The sequence below is a fragment of the Physeter macrocephalus genome, chromosome 2 (assembly GCF_002837175.3).
Source record: "Physeter macrocephalus isolate SW-GA chromosome 2, ASM283717v5, whole genome shotgun sequence".
In the NCBI taxonomy this organism is placed as follows: domain Eukaryota; kingdom Metazoa; phylum Chordata; class Mammalia; order Artiodactyla; family Physeteridae; genus Physeter; species Physeter macrocephalus.
The window spans coordinates 58,775,756-58,797,039 of NC_041215.1; the positions used below are offsets into that span (position 1 = coordinate 58,775,756).

Sequence of the window (21,284 nt, forward strand, 5' to 3'; positions counted from 1 at the left end):
ACCTTTAATATTTGATTTTAAAAAGAAATACATGTTTCAAAGTTAAATACATGCTATTCATGAAGAAGACATCTTACCCCTCGCCAGTAAGAGCACAGCATGCCTGGACATGCCACTGGTGATCTTTAATAGAAGTTAGTTTCAAAAACTGGGAGATTTCTGCTACAGTCATGCATTCCTTAACATCTTGTTTATTAGCAAAGATCAGCAATCCAGCTTTCCTTAGGTCCTATAAAAGCAAACAAAACTGTAAGGGCCAGTTCATTTTTTTCATACATTTTCCAATTTAATTAACAGATTATATTTGATAACCTTTGTAACCTAGAATTTCTCAACTACTTGACATAAAAGTATCTCATAGCTCTTATGATGGAAAGTAAACATCAAACTGAACACATTTAAATAAATCAATCAATACTTGTATGGATTTACATATTTCTTACAGTCCTAGATTACATTTTTATGGTCCTAAGTGCTATATTTAACAAACAGTCACATCTTCCAGTTTAATACATATCTAACCCTTTCCCCAACCCCAAACTAGGCTTCTATGGCTACTAAGAACTACTCTTTAGCATGGGACTCAAGAGCTTTTCAAAATTCTACCCCAGTCTATACTTTAGGTATAGGTATCTATACCTAAAGTTACAACCTTCTTCCCAGTTTATTTAAGAAATAAATTAACTCATTATATACAATATATGCCTTAGGCCTTAGGACTTTTCTCAATTGGAAGGTGCTAACCTAAACCAATCTTATTCATCTTCTGAGATCTAGCTCTTCTATCTTTGTCCATGAAGATGTGTTAGATTTGAATATTTGATAGGGCCTTCTTAGACTACCATTAAACTTATCAAATTTTCCAATTAGATAGTAAGTTCTACCACTTCTATGCTTTGACTCTGAGGCAAGTTCTTTAACTTTTCTGAATCTGTTCCTCATAACTAACATTTATTGAGTATCTAATCTGAGCAAGGAACCCGTGATACTAACCATTTCCCGAATAAAATCTCTTCAATCCTCACAAGACTGCTACAAGATAGGCTTTACTATTCCCATTTTACAGATGAGGAAACTAAGACTCAGATGTAAGTAACTCATACAGAGTCACATAACTACTCAATAATAGACACAGGTTTGAGCTGAGATCTTCCTACTATAGCTGCTGCCCCTCATCTGTAAAATGCTGAGACCACCACCTACCTCCTGGGGATGTAGTTTGAATGAACGAATTACTATATTTAAAGCACTCAGTTCAGTACCTGGGTTTGGTGACAGTTCAACAAATGTTAGTTCACTTATTGCTCTGCAAATGAGGATTAGCTTTACCCTTGTGCATGCCCCCAAATGACTGATGTAACACTCTACTCACAAAGCAGACCAAAGGTTCCACGTGCCCTTTTGCTGTACTCTACCTTCCCCTCTCTCAACCTTGATAACCTATGGAAAGTTATGAACCTTTCCCTCATAAAAATGTATATATGTTTATGCCAAAAAAAGCTTATGTATGATTTTAGGGTGTTAACAGATATCCTAAAGTCCATTCGTGGATCCTGGGCTAAGAAACCATGATGGATGCACTCAACAAGTGGATTAAACTCTCATAAAATTCTGCCTATATATTTTAAGAGATATTGAGAAAACTAAGGTTTTGGTGCTATGTCTACAAGTTTTCCCAGCTGTGTTGAATGCCACCTTCTTAGGGATCTTAGTGGAATATTTTGGTTTCAATCTTGTATATGTGTGTGTGAAGCAAGAAAGTGTTCAGTAGGTTTAAACTGACATTGCTCCACATTATTTTACTCTTGTTAGAACAGAGTTTCGATGACTTCTTTGATTCTTTCTGATGCAAATAAAAAATATAAGTAGTAAATTTCTTATTTGGTTAAAACGAGTTCTGCAATATGCTTTATATAACAAAGGAGGCTGACTTAGTTACAGTGCCCTCTGCAGGATGGCAACTACACTACTACAGATAAGGACAGAGTTACCTGAATAGCTTGGTCAGAAAAGGATACTCTAGAACATTAAGTTTTAAGAGCTCCTATTCAATTTGTTTCACCTATAGTTCAGTTCATCTGTCTATTTATATAAGGCAAAAATTTGAAGGGATGAACTATAGCTAGTGCACATATACATTATCAAGTATATGGATATTTTTTCTCTTATCCTAATCAGAACATGGAACAGTTATCAATAGTTGATATATGGCTGAATCATTGAGTAGATGGACTTTCCATGGGATTTAATTCCTATCTTCCTATCGTCTAGGTTTCACTATCTCTTGCCAGTGTGTGTTGAAATCTTTTATATAGGTCAGGACTGCTAATGCTGGCATGTTCAGAGAACACACTTTAGAAATATGACAACAGAAATACTTGGCACAAGTTAGGACGCATAGTTTACGCTATTTTATTTACAAGTAACCTATCTTCATCACTTTTAGTATCAAAATTATTTGGAGAAGCCCCTGGACTGAAAATTGGAAAACATAAGAAATAAAGTCATTTACTGAAAGGTCTAAAAAAAAGAAAAGAAAAAAAATCCATATTGAATGTACTTTTTATAGATTTCACAGGCTCAAATTTTTTTATTTAGGGTTCTTGATTTTTTTTAAGCTATATTACCCACTTTAAAATATTTAGGAAGAGAGGAAAGAAAATCTTCCTTTACTTTTTATTAAATAACCTCACAACCAATTATGCATTATGATAATAGTAGAAAAGAGATACATTGGGTTAAGGCTGTTCAACTTGACTTAACAAGAGGTCAAAGTACAAGGTAAAGAGCGGTGATCTTTCGTACATCACCCATTTTAAACACTTTGAAAAACTTCTGCTACATACTTCTGCTACATATCAACTTCTGTTCTTCAGTCTAAAAATATTTTTTAGTTTAGTCAAGAAAATGAATAACAGCACATGCAAGCATACTTATTTAGCATCTTCTATATGCCACATGTAGTTGTCAGTTTGTTTCGCAAAGCTTCCTTTGTGAAGATAATTCCTAGAAGTTGAGTCATTCTGAATAAAATTCATCTATCCTTTTGTCTTTGGAACTTTTTAAAAATTCATGAGCTTCAAAGTTTTATGATTCATTTAAGATGAAGCTTTCAGAAATGTATTTAAATGTTTTAGAGCTTTGTATTTGATAATACATAGAAAGAATCATTATTGGTGATGATAATACGACTCTGTTGGTTTTTGTGGTATGCATGAAACATCTGACTAACCCATGTCAAAGTTTGCTTTTCACACATTCTCATCCTTGATCCCGATGTCCCTCTCCAGAACTCTGCCTGTTTGGCCCTTCCTGACCCTATTAAGTGGCTTACTCTAGATCCCAAATTCATCTGTAATTCCCTTCTTCTCTGGTAATCTCATCCCTTCTCCTTTCACTTTCCAGCTAGGCTCTATTTCTGGCTTTTATTTTTTCTTTCCTAGCAAAGAGCCTGAATGATGTGAATACCTAAATTCAAGTCCCATAAACTACTGGGCCTCAGCGTACTAATCCATAACAGATGAGGTTAATTGATTTATCCAAGTTAATGACCCAACTTATAAAATTCAATGACTTTGTTTGAGCCCTACTATTGGGCTTTTTATAATACTGATCCTCCTACATACTGGCCAATTAGAATGAGAATCAAATAGGGAGGCTACCTGTTTACAGAGTAAAAAATATAGTCAAGAGACAAATACATTTTGTGTCTTTTTTTTTTTTTTCTAAAGTCTTCATAAAACAATAAAACAACCCTTTGGTATAAAATGAAGAATGATGCATTCTTGTAAAATGCAAAGGGGAAATTTTAAAAATCCTTAGCCCCATGCCTCTTTTATTGCTTACTGTTTCTCAAACTAGAACTGAAAGCTGTTAAATACATGAACAAAGGCAAGATGTGTTTTTTTAAAAAAACCCCAAAGGGTTTAGCACAACTGCTACAATCAGTCCAAAACAGGGGAAGGTGCATCTTGGTGGGTATGATCACCACAAGCAAAACAGAAACTTCAGTTTACATAACCACTTTACTAAGTTTCCTTACGTCTGAAACATACCAAAATTCTTAACGAAAATCTCAAAAGCAAATCATTGAATCAATATTAAAATTAATATAAAACTTCATTACAAAGATATTCCAGTTTTCTTAAGCTTTATTAAAATTCCACTGAATATTAACTTTTATATTTCCACTTTTGAGTTGAGAAAGTAACATATGCGATAAAAGGCATGCAAAAATAATCAATTGCCACTACAGTCAGCCCTACTTATCCGTGGGTTCTGCATTCACAGATTCAACCAACCTCGGACTGAAAATATTCAGGAAAAAAAAGTTCCAAAAAGCAAAACTTGAATTTGCTGCACGTTTTCATAGCATTTACATTGAATTAGGTATTATAAGTAATCTAGAGATGATTTAAAGTATACCGGAGGATGTGCATACCGGTTATATGCAAATACTACGCCATTTTATACAAGGGACTTGGACATCCTCAGATTTTGGTATCCATGGGCATCCTAGAACCAAAACTCTGCTGATAGAGAGATACGACTATATTATAAATATTATATGATTTTATAGTTACTATTATCATTAATGACTATATTATTCAGTTTATGTAATTTTCAAATTATGCTACCAGTAATATTTCTCAAGGACTAAGAAAATGTGGCTAGTTATAACAGTTTTGTTCAGTTAAAGAAATAATATCAGAGACCTACAAGCAATAAATTTAAATATTAGTCAGATAACTGAGTTACAATCAAGACTCGCTGTGTGTCCCTGACACTGTAAAATCTCATTTCTAATGATAATCGTCTGTATAACTAATCTATTTAAAATGCAAAATGAAAGTCAACTTAGGTCTTTTTGGCCAGGAAAACTTCTAGACCAAATTTATCTAAGATAAATGGAATTAAAATACTACAACTGACTCCTCAATCTTTCTGCTGCTTCCAGATAACGCTTCCAAGTTGGGAAGCATCAAAATTATAAAGCAGGCATGGCCAGCAGATAAAGAATTTTTTAAAAAATTTGAAATAGTATGCTCATGAGAAAGTAGAAAGTACAAAGGTGATAGAAATATCCCACCCCCGTACATCTAATGCCAGAATCCTACTTACCTCATGGGCTAACATTTTATAGAGTTCTTCTCTAGTTACAGAAATCCTTTCTCTGTCTGTACTGTCCACAACAACTATTACAAACTAAAATTACAAAATAAAAAAATCATTAGTGATTACATAATTTGATATTTGTAAAATTTATCTAGTGTTTATATGATTTACAGGCTAACAGCTATCAAGAAATTAGAACCTTATGGTATGGTATTACTGGAAAACCAGAGATACCCACTATACATTGTGAAGCCTAAAGGTCTGATCCTTAATTCAAACATATTTACTAATTTTTAAGAGAAAATAAAAGACAATATGATGTTATCATTCTTTTAGAATATTCTGCTAATATTCTAACTGATATGTAACATGTTTGTTTTCTAAATTAATATTTTAAATGCTAATGGGCCTATTTGTACCATGAGTCAGTAAGACAAAAATATGATCCTAAATTTAAGTTACTTCCAGACAGACATTATTTATTAATGTCAATTTAAAAATCTAAAAGAGGGCTTCCCCGGTGACAAAGTGGTTGGGAATCCGCCTGCCAATGCAGGGGACATGGGTTCCAGCCCTGGTCCGGGAAGATCCCACATGCCCTGGAGCAACTAAGCCCAGGTGCCACAACTACCGAGCCTGTGCTCTAGAGCCCACCAGCCACAACTACTGAGCCTACGTGCCACAACTACTGATGCCCATGCGCCTAGAGCCCGTGCTCCGCAACAAGAGAAGCCACGACGGTGAGAAGCCCATGCACTGCAACGAAGAGTAGCCCCCACTCGCCGCAACTAGCAAAAGCCCGTGCACAGCAATGAAGACACGCAACTAGTGAAAGCCCGCGCACAACAACGAAGACACAACACAGCCAAATATAAAAACAAATAAATAAATTTTAAAAAAAATCTAAAAGGGCATGCGTATGAGAATAAAGTAATGTGACAGTTAAAGAAATCAATTTTTAAAAAATCAACAAGTTGAAAGAATAAATCTATATCAAAAACCATGCTCTCTCCCTTATATAAGTGGCACAACTCTTTCCTGAACTGACGATGAGACCAGATGCAATCAAAGACTCGAAAGGAGCTGTGCAGGACTGAGCTACAGTGTGCCTCTTCTTCAATTCCATGAACGCCAAAAGGCACCAGGGAAACAGGAGCAGATATAGTTGCTTTATGATGGCATTTGTTACGCCCAAGTGAATTCTGACTGCCTATTAATAGTATGTGCTATTTATTGTTTAGAACTAGCTTTTCATTTCCAAATAAACCAGAGTAATTTTCAGGATCTTTTCTATTCTTCAGATTTCATCAACCATAATGCAGAAGGATAACAGAACTGCTAATTTCCCTCTTCTCTCACTTGAGACCTTACTGATACGTGGTTTTATCACTATAACACCTGTTCTACTCCAAGCCTTCTTAACAAAGCTATTAATTTTCAAGGTGTTGCCATGAACTTGATACCTGCAGCATTTTATATAGGAATACTAATTATATATACTCCTCCTTCTCCAAAAGACATAATCAAATGCTTAATGGAGTGTTAGGGGATCAAGTCATTAGAGAGACTTAATAGTGTCTTACTGACATAATATTCATCTGTATATACATTTGGAGATTTATTAACTTATAATCAGCACTACAAAAACAACGGTCAAAGCCTTTCATCTTATAAGGTCTATACAGTGAAGCTCTCAAACGTCAGAAATTTTCTCTTGGCAAATAATATGTAAATAAAACACATGATTATGTCTAAATTGCTTTATAATCAAAAGAAAAAGAATTCTTTAATGTGCGATTGTATTGCATAAAAGAAAACACATAGTAAAATTCTGGCCAAGAATTCAAACCATCAGAGCCCTCTCATCTAACTAGGATTTCCTCTATGCAGACACAAATAAATAGTAAGAGAGAAATGGAATTACAAACTGTGAAATGGAATTCTTTATTAAAACAAGTACTTAAGGCAAGCTCTAGGATCAATATAAAATCAGACTAATTAATCACCAATTCTCCCTACAGAGGTTCAATGAGAATGGATATACATAACAATGACTCTGAAAGAGGGAATCAAAGATTCCACTATGTTTAAACTCTACTTATATTAACATACTGTGATATTTCAAAAAGATGAGCTATAAGAGTTCATATCTGGAAGGTGTTTCCCAGGCATTACATTCATAGAAGACTTAGTATATTAAGAAACATACCTCTGTGTTAGTATAATAAGTGTTCCACGAAGAACGAAGAGATTCTTGGCCACCAATATCCCACATTAGAAAACGTGTATTATTAATCACTATCTCTTCTACATTACTTCCTATTGTTGGGGACGTATGTACAACTTCATTCATAGAACTGGGAATAAAAAGTTCAAATATATTAGTTAGCAAGGAAGCTAGACTGTTTGAACATTTTTCAATTAAGGGATAAGTCAGCACGACCTCCTTTTATATTTTGTACCCAAATGTCCCCTTTTTCCACTAGCTCATAAGAGTGAATGAAGGGTTTAAACAGAGGTGGAGCTAGGTAGTGGACTATCTGGAATACTCTAGATTCATTCCAGGAAACTATAGAAACAAATATTTCTCTACTCTCCACAAGCAAAACAACTGAACAACATGCTCAATGTCATATAAATTTCTAGCTCTCTAGAAACAGTTGCTTAAATTTGGCTCCTGGTTCATGGCCAACCTGCCTTCTTACAGAGTAACTTGGATTCCATATAATTTTTTATTGATTTCATTAATCAAATATCACTCAGGCTGAAAAAGTAACTATAAACAATAAAATAAAAAATTTTAAGTAGTTAGTACTTACAATTGGTAAAGGATGGTAGTTTTTCCCGCATTATCCAGCCCAACAATGATAACTTTGTGCTCTGAAAAAAAGAAAAACACTAGTGATTTATTAATCAAAAACAAAAATTAAAAATTTTCCTATTTCATCCATTCTTTCCAGCTATGGTATAATTCAGTACATGGCACTTTATACCTTCTTGTAACTCAAAAGAACATCACAGCAAGACCAGACGTACGCCATTGGTCTAACCTCCTTATCCCCCTCATTCTACATAGAGAATTCTCATCTCTCTGAAGGAAGCCAGAAGCACTACATTCTTTCCACTTTATGGAAGCCTACTCTTAGTAAAGTATCGCAAATGTAATCACAACAATTTATGGATGACTTGAGGTGTAAATGTTTCACATTGGACTAAGTCACTTAAGTTCTAAATGTGAATTTTAGGCCTTAACTGGGTATGTATAGGTGAGATGGGGTGAATGGGAAGGGAAAAAAAGGGCAGCCTTTTAAAGCTGCTGGCAGAAGGCAACTGTAAGCTATCTGAGTACATTTGAACCATAGGGTTTTTCTAACCAAATTTAACGACCTATAGCTATGGTGGCAGCAGCTTCCTCTCCCCTTGGCTTCTAAAGCATCACTTTTTCCAAGTTTTCTTCCTCTGTCTCTCTTTTTTTTTGTGGTACACGGGCTTCTCACTGTTGTGGCCTCTCCCGTTGCAGAGCACAGGCTCCGGACGCACAGGCTCAGCGGCCATGGCTCACGGGACCAGCCGCACCGCGGTATGTGGGATCTTCCCAGACCGGGCACGAACCCGTGTTCCCTGCATTGGCAGGCGGATTCTCAACCACTGCGCCACCAGGGAAGCCCTGTCTCTTGATGTTTATTTTTTTCCACTGACTCCTCTTCCTTGGGTCTTCCTTCAAACATTCATGTTTCCCAGAGTTCTCTTCTTACACTCCTTTCACATTTTAACAAGGCATCTTTGGGGCCTATCTATTGCCGCGCTGTCTAAAAACTATTCTGAAAGACAGCAGTGTGTGGAGAAAGCTAATCTCCAAAGATGGCCTCTGGATATTCATGCCCCTATATAGTTCCCCCCTTAAATCCTGGCTGGTCCTATGACTTGCTTTTAACCACAAGAATGCAGCAGAAGTGACTCTGTATGACTTCCACACCTAGATTATCACACACCTTGCAGCTGCTGCCTGGCTCTAGGACAACTACCCCTGGGGTAAGCCAGACACCATGTAACAAGTCCGACTGCCCCAAGACTGCTATGCATGAGTGAGGAAGCTCAGGCTAATCACGTGGCCTGATCCTGTGGAGAGAGACACACAGTTGCCCCCAGCTGTTCTAGCCATTCCAGCTGAGACGCCAGACACACAAATAGAGAAGCCACCTTGGATATGCAGCCAGGTGGAGCTGGAGATGACTCCAGTTCTAGCTGCCATCCAAATGTAATCAAATGAGCCCCAAGCCAGAACTTCCTAACTGAGCTCAGTGAACTCACAGAACCATGAGAGACAGTAATAAATTATTCCTTTAAGTCATAAAATTTATGATTGGCTTGTTACACAGTAATAGATAACAGAAGCAAGATGGAAAAATACATGTGGTTATGTGACCCTGAGCAAATGACTTATTTCTCTCTTAGCTTCGTCACTGTAAAACAGGGACAACACTACCTCTCTTTTCAGGGTTATGTCATGATTAAGACAGCACACGGGGTGTGCCTACCACCAAGAAAGACGATTCCTAATCCATGTTCCCAAATGTTTCCTAAACTCCAATCTACCTAGTGGATAGACACAGTGCCACTCAACATAACCAAAAACCCAATATTCAAACCTGTTCCTAATTCTATCTTATTTAATTTGCTTAATGGTATTACCATTAATTCAGATGCCTCTGGAGTCCCTCAACCCGAACATCTAATTTGTCACCAAGTTCTATTCCACCTCAAAAATATATCCCAAACCTGTCTCCTCCCACTGTCCTAGTTGTAGTCCTCCTCATCTCTTACTGTACCTGAGCAGACTATCTCCAGTCCATCTTCCTATTGTTTCTAGAGTAATCTTTCTAGAAACAATAAAGTTGATAATGCCACTCTCTTATTTAAATGATGGCTCTCCAGTTTGACAGGAAAACAAGGTACAAGTTCTCAGCCTTGTAAATAAAGCCAGTCCCAAATGAAGAGGCTTCAGCTTTATTATCCCTCACCACTACCGCCAGGTATCTAAGCTGGAGTTCAAGCTGTTCTCCCTACATAAGCTGCTCTGTATGTTCATGGCAAACATTTCTCTACCTCTACTCATGGTTTTTACCTGTGCTGGAATTATCCTCTCCAATTCTCCATTTAAAGAATTCCTACTAATCTTTAAGGTTTAGCTTCCCAAGAAAAATCACTTTCTCCTGCTCTTCTGCCACACCTCGAATACAGCACTTATAATAATTTACATGGGGGCTTCCCTGGTGGCGCAGTGGTTGAGAATCTGCCTGCCAATGCAGGGGACACGGGTTCGAGCCCTGGTCTGGGAAGATCCCACATGCCGCAGAGCAACTGGGCCCGCGAGCTGCAACCACTGAGCCTGTGCTCCGCAACAAGAGAGGCTGCGACAGTGAGAGGCCCACGCACCACGATGAAGAGTGGCCCCCACTCGCCACAACTAGAGAAAGCCCTCGCACAGAAACCAAGACTCAATACACCCAAAACTAAATAAATAAATTTATTTTTAAAATAATAATAATTTACATGTACACTCTAATCTTCTCAGCTTAATGAGGCACCCTTCAAGTATATAGATCACATGCTAATCATCTTCTAATCATGCTAATCATGCTAATCCTCCTAGTAACTACAACTTTTTCTGGTACAAGGCAGGTACTCAGTAAATGCTGAATTAATTAATATTCATTCTATAAATAATAAATGCTAAGGATTATAACACCTAAGAGTAAGGAGATCTTTTAAGAAAAAGGTTTTGCAGTCAGGTGGCAGATGTTTTCCAAATAGTTGACATTTACCATAGAGGGGAATTCCTAATGCTACATAGGTACCTCCTGTTATACAAAAATACGAAGATCAAGTAAATAGAAAATTTTAATACAATCCATTTTATCCAACCACTCATTTCTTTGAAGAAAGAGCAGGCAGCTTAGAACCACCAGGGTCCTAAACTGACATCACCATGCTCCCCCCACGCAGGTCCTTAAAAGTCATTTTAAAAATGTAGGCCCAGTCTATCATCTTTAGAGATGACTAGTGGGAAGGAACTGAGAAAATGAAACTACCGGACAAGTGCAGTTTCTGCCTAAGGAAAAGTATGTAGGGTGACTGAATTAAAATCAGAAGATTACTTGGGGAGCATGGAATCCCATCAAAGGGAGTGTTAAATGCTGTGGTGACTGACAAATCCATCTTCACAGGAGGGCCATACCTGCATCAGGGCCAGATTATTGAGTCCCTGGAGCAGGGTGCCTTTTTACCTGGGAAGTTTTTAAATGGTATGGTAATTTTGCCTGACTCTATATTTTTCTATGTCCCCAAATTAGGCATTCCCCTTTTGATGACAGATATCTTCTTCAGTTCTAGTAATACAAGCAATGTAAACATTTTAATATAAGCAGAATTCATACCGGGCTATACTCTGACCGCTGTCTTGGATGAAAGTTTTTTTAGTTTCTCACTTGAATACCAATTTTTAATAATATAATTCTTAAAACGTCAACTTATTTTTAAGTTTCAGAAACATCATTTTGTAAACCCCTATGTATTAGCTGTAGGACTAAACTTAGATAGACTTGCCAGTACTCAGGAAGAAAATACAATTACTCTGACCAATGAGAGAAATGATACTCTAAAAACAGTACAAAATAGGGGCAAAAGCAAACAATACAAATTTAGGCAAGGATCTATGATAAATAACTATAGACTGACTAAAAAAATGCATCTGTGTGTATGAATTATACACACAGAGATCACAAATACAAGAGCACTGTCTCTTACAAGGCCCTTCCTCACTTAAGGAGGTTAAACACTTATTCTAACCATGCTACCGTTTTTCAAAATATTTTGCTAATTTTCTCTTGCCATTGCTTTCAGAGCCTGAGATACACTGTTTTGAACACTCCCAATGGTGTTCTGAAGATGAATTTGATTTTAAAGGGGGAGGGGAGCCACGTGGTATCATCTCAGTCATAAGGTAAAAGGCAGCTAAGACGAATGTTACCTTTTTGTTGTTAAATGAGGTGTGATTCCTAAATGATATGATTTTTAAATGTGTCTCTAAAGAAATTCTAAAAAGAGTTTCAATAGTAGGATGTATCAGCAGAAAAACTATCTGGCCGCCTTTGCTTTTAAGGTGAAAACCCTATCTGGTTTTGTTTTTTAAAGTGGTCTCCTTAATTTAGCCGTGCCCCATTGGACTTACTTCTTGATTTCAAACACAGTACTCTTCTACCACTTCCGTGAGGAAGGACTAACTAGGCAAAAAAAAAACAACTAAAGAAAGATTCTGTATCATACTTGACCACAAGATGAACATGATAAGGTGAAACTACTGTGAACAAACCATTGTGCAATAAACACACATACACTGAGATAAAGCAGATGGCAGAAGAGGTTCACTACAGGATTCCGGCTCCTCCTAACACAAGTTAGTTGCCAGCTGAGGACAGGATAGAGGGACAGTTTCAAGACACACCTTTTACAGCCACTGAATGAATGAATGAACTAGAGAATCAATAAGTTGAAATTAGATAACATAACCTGTGGTAGATAAAGATGTAAAGTCTTGTTAAGTCGTTCTTCACTAGTACCTAGAAATAAAGGAAGCACACTGGGGAGAGAAGGTTTGGTGGACGATACAGGGCGAGAATTCACGTCTGGCATGGTAGAGCGTAAACAGGAGAAAAGAGTGTCAGAGATGTTGATAGGGGAAGTAAAGAAGCAACTCAAACCACTGTCCATACTGGAAACAACCTCCCTCTTTTATTTAATTTTACAAACACAATGAATTCCTGTCACCTACAAATGCATAAATATGCAAACATTCCTCCAAACTCTTAGGACAGAAACCAGATTTCTAAAGTCAATCAAGTGAATGCAAGCTAACACATTTGAACTCAGAGGGGGTTTTTTTAGTGGTTAAAATATTTTAAAAAGAAAAAGAGGAAGAAAGAGTCTCACATCAAACATGTGCAGAACCTAGAAAATCTCCAAGGAGCCACATGTTCTGTGGAGCAGTCTGAGATCTCTTTGGAGGGCATTCTAATGAGGCCATGATCCAGAGGTCCTTCACCTCTTCACCCCACCTAAACTCCTACAAGCCACATTCAATAGCAACTTATATCTACTCCCTCCTAAGACTTGTCTCTATTTGAATATTTGTGTGTTTTTACAATAAAGCACCAATGGCTATATAACAGCTTCCTAAGTCTAAGGTATAGCACATGGGTCACAGTGAGAACTATAAAATTAACACATAATTGTGCAATGGGCTCCAAGATAAAGGTGCTGACTCAATGGTGAAGAGCCAGTGTATCCCCAACAATAGTGTTAGATTATTCACACTAATACTAAATCAACTTCCTTTACTATCCTTAGGTTCTTTCACCACCCCAACTTGTGTCTCTCATTACCAGAACAATGTTCTATGAAAAACACAAATCTGTAGCTAAAAACTGTTATAATGCACTTCAAAACAAACATTCCATAGAATATATAATAGGTATACAAAGAGATGTTATTATGGGAAAATGTAATAAAACTTTTGGTTATACCAACTCTTTGATGCATGTGATTCATGACAAGTTTACTGCTTAGTATGGTTCTTCTTCTAGAATATCTCTGCCATAGCATTCTTGCAGTGTCTCAGATAAGCCAAAACAACTATACACTGTCACAGTGCCTGGATGGAATTTTGAGTTACCACTTAGGCTTTAGTTTCCCAATCAATACTTTACTGTTTTTGTCATGAAAATGCTTGTTTCCCTTCTTCACTTCCTTTTGATATACACAGGCAGCCTACCAGTTCTGTTTACTGCCAGGTTCTAAGAGTCTCTCTCTCTCTCTCTCTCTCTCTCTCTCTCTCTCTCTCTCTCTCTCTCTCTCTCTCTCTCTATATATATATATATATATCCTACCAACTACTAGTCAGTAAATTAAGCAAAAAGAAATGTCACTGTCATCCTGGAGGACTTCTATCTCTGTGAATCATACCAAAGCCAGAAAACACAAATACTACAAATACTAAGGCAGATAAACCGAGAGTCCTCCTGATTGTTCATTCTCACCTCATATCCAAACTATGACTAAGCCCCGTGGATTCTGTCTCACATGGAGCAAAAAATCCATTTCTGTCAGGTTTACTACAGTTCTCTCAGGCCTTAACACAGAGCCTAGAATAAGGTTTGTGCTTAATAAACTATGAATGAATAAATAAATCAGATTTGGAAGACATAAAGGTTAGAAGGGAGATAACTGATCAAGTCTCTACATACTAAAAATTCAATTTGCAAAATTTAAAAGTATCATCAATAAAAAACAAAGTTTGAAAATAAACTTGTGATTTATAGCAATGGTAGTGAAGTTTCAGAGGGAAAAAACTTTGCTGAATGAAAAGCAACAATTATACAGGGCCAAAGTAGAGATCCAATTAGGAAACAGAAACCACATAGCAATTTGAACTTTCCAAGTTTAATTTAAAGAAAATAACTACTACAGAGGATTGGAGTAATGAGGGATTAGCTAACAAGAAGTAACTCTAAAGATTAAAGGATTGACAAATACACAGAGCATTCGCTACCTCTAGGGCTGAGAGCTTCCCCCAATTCCCCAGGACTGAGATGCAGACCTTGCTGAGGGCCGGGTCAGGGCTCACTGAATGTCAGAGAAGTAGCTACACAAACTTGCCGGTGGATCTTTCTGGAAATCCTCCCTCTAGGATGCTGGGGAAAACTGTTCACCGGGAGGTATTTCACTGGAGGGCTTCCATTCTCAGACCAACTGAAGTGGGTGCTAGAAGAAGCTGCTGCTGACCACTACACAGTGCAAGAGCCAGCCACTGGAGATGTCCACACTGCATGAGCAGGACAGAGCCTGCTGAGCAGCACGCCATATCCAGGAAGAAAAACCCTCTCCTCCTTCAGGGTCCCTCCAATGCCGTCTACAGACAGAGCCTAACACCGTGCCAAAGGGCAAAAGAAAAATACTTAAAAGGACCCAGTTCTGTATCCACAGAGCATGCAAAAAAGGGTGAATTTGGAGCTAAAATTTTTAATAGCAGGCACAGTTCACCCCTTTGGCTACTCAGCTTCTATATGTACTCTGCTACACTTCTGAATTCCCACACAATGAAGAAAACAACAGAAGCAGAGGTGGCTTTCCCAGCACCAGGTCTTGCAGCACAGGGAGCTTGTCCAGAACTCATTCACAACATATCATTCCTTTTCTAAGAACCAATCAGAAGAATGAAACAAGGCTATCCATGAGGAAACTTCACAACTTCTTTCATAGTTCATAGTTAGTGTCTGAAAGTTCTTCCTTTTATCTAACACGAATCCTTCTTATACAAAGGAAGTTTTGTTTTGTTTTGTTTCAAGAGCACTAACTCAGGCACTAGACTATCTTGGTTAAAATCTCTATCTAAAAGGTCTATCACTTTTAATTGTAGTGCCTGAAGCAAGGTACCTAATGTTTCTTTGCCCCTTTAAAACGGGGGGAGAATATCTGCCTCACAGGGTTGTGGTTCAGAGTAAATCAATTAAGTGAAGACTAAATCAACTGCATGCAACATGCAGAACCTAACCTTGCATGTCAGTATTAACTGCTAATATTTTATCTATAAAGATGAAGTTAGCTTATTTTCTGTCTCCCCACATAAAGGCAGGGGGTCTTGTTTGTTTTGTTCCTTGTCTATCCCCACCATCTAGAACAGTCCCCCAGCACAAAATAGGTGTTCAAAATACGTGTTTAGGGGCTTCCCTGGTGGCGCAGTGGTTGAGAGCCCACCTGCCGATGCAGGGGAACCGGGTTCGCGCCCCGGTCCGGGAAGATCCCACATGCCGCGGAGCGGCTGGGCGCGTGAGCCATGGCCGCTGAGCCTGCGCGTCCGGAGCCTGTGCTCCGCAACGGGAGAGGCCGCAGCAAAGGGAGGCCCGCATACCACAAAAAAAAAAAAAAAAAAATACGTGTTTAATAAACAAACCGAGTAGTGATCATAAGCCCTTCTATACTAAAAGATACTAATGGCAACTCTTCAAAGTCCTAAAGTTGTAAACACTTATAGTTTAGTAACTGAGAAACACCTTTGGGGGGGGAGGGGATTTCATACAAAAAAATGATGCCAGTCAATTCTTTAAGACCAGTGTCAGCAGCATATTTCTGCAGTATTTAAACTCTGGCATTTACCAGTTGCATCGTCTAGGAAAATCATTCCACTGGTACCTCAGTTTCCTCTTTTCAGGAGAAAAGAATAACTACTTCCAAGGACTGTAGAAACTTTTTAAAATGATATATACAGCAGCATCTAGGCCAAAGTTTGTACCCTATTGATTTAAATATCACCTAAATGGAACCTGTTTTTTCAAGTTTGATCAATACGCGATTAGGTTTCACTGTGTACTCACATCTTAAGCTTAAACTGAAAAAGTTGTTTTAAAGGGAGCTCAAAAAAATAAAAATAAAAAAAGAGAGAGAGAGAGAGATGTTACACAGTTTGCTTCATCAGCATAGCAAATTCTGTAATCCCCCAAAACTTCCTTCCAACAGTTTATGTGAAAAGAACATAGGACTGTGTTCTGTATCTTCTGAAGGTAAAATAAAGCATCCAAGATATATCTAACACACATATACATATCCAGTTTCATACAGAACTAAAAAGACCAACAAGTACCTGACATTAGATTTAATGCTGAATATTTTTTAAAGTGACCCTGCTGATAAGACAACCACATCATTTAACAGGAGAGAAATAGTTTATTCACATTTTCACAATATTGACATCTAAATTTTTAGAACTTAACTTCATTAATTTCTCTTACTATTAATTCCCAACACTGAAATAAATGTCCAGTCAAAAATTACCACAATACAGGTAATAAGAACACTACCCAGCGATTGCTAGTGGTAACAAAGCACACATCATTATTTACTACTGGCAAGTAGCTGTTGGCAAAGTTCTAATTCATTCTTCAGTTACAGAGACAAATAGTTTTATCATTGACTCAAAATACAAAGTGGAAATACCTAATTTTTCTTGCAGAACTAGAGCTCAATTAACAAGCAAAGCCTTTCTAAATTTCACAGCAGAGTTGAAATACTAGCTTTGCTAAAAATAATAAAAAATTATGTATTTAAAAACTAGAATAGATCTTATCTACTATAAGCACCACCAGTATTACAGCAATGTTAAGTTTCAATTCTTAAGACCTACAGATTAAGTTTTCAGGATTTGTGGGCTCCACAGTCACACAGTCAAGATCCCTGCTGTTCTAGGTGAGACCCAGACGCAGAGAGGTTAAGTGACTGGTTCCCACTCACCCTTCTCTCAACAGAAACAGCTAGCCAGAGACAGTGTAGATTAGAACTGGCTTTCTCCAGTTTAGGAAAATTCTCCATATCATTTGAAATACTGCTCTTCCATTCAGTATCATGTGATCGACACTATCATCTTTATATTTTTAAAAGATACACTAGAGATCGATCACAAGTTCCAGTTCTGCTCCCTCCCAATCGCCTTCTTACAGCAGCAGCTGGGTAACGAAGGAGGAGGCGGGGATGCTTGTACATAATAGATGCCACCATTCATTTAAGTCTTTACTGGAAAACTTTGGGCTGTGACACCACCACCAGCTTACACAAGAGAAAAACACAAACTAAGTTACTGACAATCAGGATGATGAATCACCCTACTTGAGTTAAAAAGAAACAAAAGTACACCAGTAACTATAGTGTATCTTAATGACTATGGAATATTTTTGTTAAAATTGTACCTTCTTTCCCCAGTTTTACACTTATTTTGTAACAAATTTCAATAAATCCGATATGCATTTCAAGGCAATGTTTGAGTTTAGATGAACTTAAGCATCTCTTTATAATACACTCCATACCTGGTAACTTAGTCGTTACCTACAGTTAACAAATGTTTCATATGATACGATTTTTAAGTGCTTTCGGTGAAACACTTTACCATTTTTTAATCCAGCCCCCCAAAACCTCTAAATAAGCAACACGAGTAGGAAACTGACCTTAAGCTTAACCTTAAACACAGATATCAATACGGCAAAAGGAGAGAGGACCATCACTACTCAGGATGCAGAAGAATCTCCCCAAAGCGGGGAAGGGCGGGATGGAGTTGGAAGACAGGCTCTTAAACCCGAATGTACTGGTCAAGCCAAGAGCGATTCCTCAGGTTTTACCGCATTCTGCAATCCTCGGGCGCTCAGTGGTGCGGCTGGGGCCACAATCTGTAACCTTCATCCCAGAGAACCCCAGCATTTCTCAGTGGTGTGCAAACCCAACTGCTGAAGGAAAAAAGACTGAAACGTGGACCAAGCGGGGCCACTCAGGGGCGTCGGACGTGAGGCAAGAAACCCTCTCCACTTCCAATCGAAATCGGAGCAATGGGTGTATTTGAGGCATGGATTTCTTAGGAAGCTCTCCTAAGACAAAGGGCTGCGAGTCGGGAGTTTCCCGAGCTGGGAGTGGGAGCGAACAGCCCCAAGGCCCGCAGCCGCAGCAGCCCGCACCCAGCACAGAGAGCGCGCGCCACCGCGCCGCCCACACTCCGGAAGTATTCGGAGACCCCCCACCCACCCGGCCAGGGCTGACGCTCTCCCTAACCCGTACGCGCTCGGCCCGAGCCCCTCACCCTGGTGATTGAACAGTCTCCATATCCTGGTGAAGAGAATTCCCATTCTCGGGCAGCGGACCCCCCTCCAGCCACCCCGGCCGCCTGGCCTCCCCCGGCTCAGGCTCAAGGGGAGGAGAGAGACGCGCCGGAGCCTCCGTCTCTGCCGCTGCTGCTCCCGCGCTGGCTGTCGGCCCGCTTCCTAGGAACCGGAGGGAGGCCGAAGCCCAGGCCGCCCTGCCGTGCGCGAGGACCCGCCGCTGCCGCCGCGGCTCCCGCCTGGCTCGCGGACATCGCCGCCGCGTTGTCTGCGGCGAGCCTCGCGGGCCACCGTCCTCCCCCAGCTCCTCTCGGGCAGCTGAGGCGGCGGCGACCAGGCGGGCGGGGGAGGCGAGGGGAGGGGCGGAGGCCACGGGAAGGCGCAGGCGCGCGGCCGGAGGGGCGGGGTCTGGGAAAGGGCGCCCGCCTGGTCCTAGCTTCTGTGCCGAGCTGGGCGACCTGCAGGCGGCGGGACTGAGCCCCGGGATCCAGGCAATGCGGGCTGCAGGTTGGGGCAGGTGGCTCTGGGCTGCTTGCTTTGGCGTCCCCGCCGAGTTTTGTTTTCTGTCTGCATTTCTTCCACAGAGCCAAAATGTGAACATGTCACTGAGTGCCCAGTGCCTGTCCCCAACCCTGCACGCACAGTACACCAAAAGTCCCACGTCCTGGCCTTCAAAGACATGGCATTCCATCAGGGGCTCTGAGGGAAGCTGAATACCTTTATCTCTCAAATCTCTTGACCTGGACGTCCTGAAGGGTGGGTGGCCTTACCTAAGCGGTCGCCTTATAGCCATCCTGCACCTCAAGGCTGTTCCCGCTCCAATCTCCCTTCACTTTCAGATCAATCTTGCCCGAAACAACTATCTTGATCAGTTCATTCCCGTGTTTAAAAATTTTTAGTGGCCACTAAAGCTGTTTAAGCAGCAGAGGGTTTGTCTCTAAGGTCTTTCTTCGATTCCAGATCATCTGATAACAATGATAATTAGTCTCTATTCTTGTTAGACGCAAGAGTGCGAAAACAAGAAACTGAGGTTGTTTACTTCTTCCCTTCCACAAAGAAACCAGAAACAGTTCCAACCCCTTCTATTCTCTTTAACTTTGGTAAAAAGAGAAAGAAAAAGGTGCGGGAGCTGTAAAAAGCATTTTGAACTGCTCTGCCCGCCATGCGCAAGAGCTAAATGAAATGAAACAAAATCAGCAATAAACTCCACCTTTCCACACCACTTCTCCTAGTCATACACTATCTCATCTCAATACATAGAAAAATAACCCATTTAAGTAAGACCTCAAGACAGTCTACAGTTTTTCGTAGTTGTTTGTAGCAAACTTGTACCTGTGAAACAAAGGGCAGCATTGAGGGTTTGAAACATGTCTCTTTTTAAACAACTGTTCAAGAAAAAGTCCTTTGGTTTCTTTTGGGGCTTATCATTATGAAACAAAGTTTAGAGGAGACATATGAAGGGAAAGAAAATTACTATATTAATCCATTTAAATTTATGGATTGTTATGTTTATATTTACATAATAAAGTACTCTCGGACTTCCCTGGTGGCGCAGTGGTTAAGAATCTACCTGCCAATGTAGGGGACACGGGTTCGAGCCCTGGTCCGGGAAGATCCCGCATGCTGTGGAGCAACTAAGCCCGTGCACCACAACTACTGAGCATGGGCTCTAGAGCCCGTGAGCCACAACTACTGAGCCCACGTGCCACAACTGCTGAAGCCCACGCACCGAGAGCCCATGCTCCGCATTAAGAGAAGCCACCGTGATGAGAAGACCACGCACCGCAACGAAGAGTAGCCCCCGCTCGCCTCAACTAGAGAAAGCCTACGCGCAGCAACAAAGACCCAACACAGCCAAAAATAAAAATAAATAAATAAATTCCTAAAAAAGTAATAAAGTACTCTCTAGGCTATTTAGAAAAACAACAATTTCCATTCTTGCCCACTGTAGGTAATGCTTTTGGCAGCTCTAAAACTTTTTGCAAACTCCCCACACATCTGTCAACTTATTAAATGGGTGTCATATCCATATTAACTTGGGAAGTTAAGGCTTCATTTTTTATAACCTCCATTATAGGCTGGGAGATGGTCTCCCAGCTTATTTTCTAAGTGTCTCAAAAAAGAAAAAAAAGGCGGGGGGGGGAGGGGTGCGTGGGCGGGGGGAGAAGAAATTTTCCTAATACAATCTTGTCCAACTGTAGGATCCATGGATGAAATACAAATTTGGAACTACTAAAGAAGTAATTGGGAATGTTTGTTGGGTGGTATGAAGCTATTTGTAAAAACAGACTCCTTATGAGACTTTTTAAAGACTCATTTATTCATGATTATAGTGATATGCAAAATGTCATTGGAGAGAATTTTGCTTCCATGTAAAGGAGAGTGGGATGGTCTGGAATTACCATCCTACCACTAATAAATAGGAAACTGTACAAAATATAGAAAACAGCCGTTTTCGGCCCACACGGCAGCAAAGGA

The 21,284-nt window shown here is 39.5% G+C and overlaps 1 protein-coding gene across 4 annotated transcripts in view; it reads right to left on the reverse strand.

The window, feature by feature from the left end:
• The window catches only part of ARL5A (ARF like GTPase 5A), a 28,617-nt gene extending 9,516 nt beyond the window's left edge, over positions 1-19,101 (reverse strand). The window contains exons 1-6 of one of the 4 annotated variants that reach the window (XM_028477970.2): positions 18,788-19,101; positions 18,165-18,437; positions 7,935-7,995; positions 7,325-7,472; positions 5,122-5,205; positions 78-229 (exon numbers count right to left, since the gene is read on the reverse strand). In XM_028477970.2, coding sequence (XP_028333771.1) covers positions 78-229; positions 5,122-5,205; positions 7,325-7,468 — 380 coding nt within the window. In that variant the 5' untranslated portion in view covers positions 7,469-7,472; positions 7,935-7,995; positions 18,165-18,437; positions 18,788-19,101. Of the gene's footprint in view, positions 1-77; positions 230-5,121; positions 5,206-7,324; positions 7,473-7,934; positions 7,996-18,164; positions 18,441-18,787 lie in introns of all 4 variants that reach the window. The other 3 variants (XM_028477973.2, XM_007108277.4, XM_007108278.4) reach the window with 3 other exon arrangements.
• Between the last annotated feature and the right edge of the window lie 2,183 nt (positions 19,102-21,284).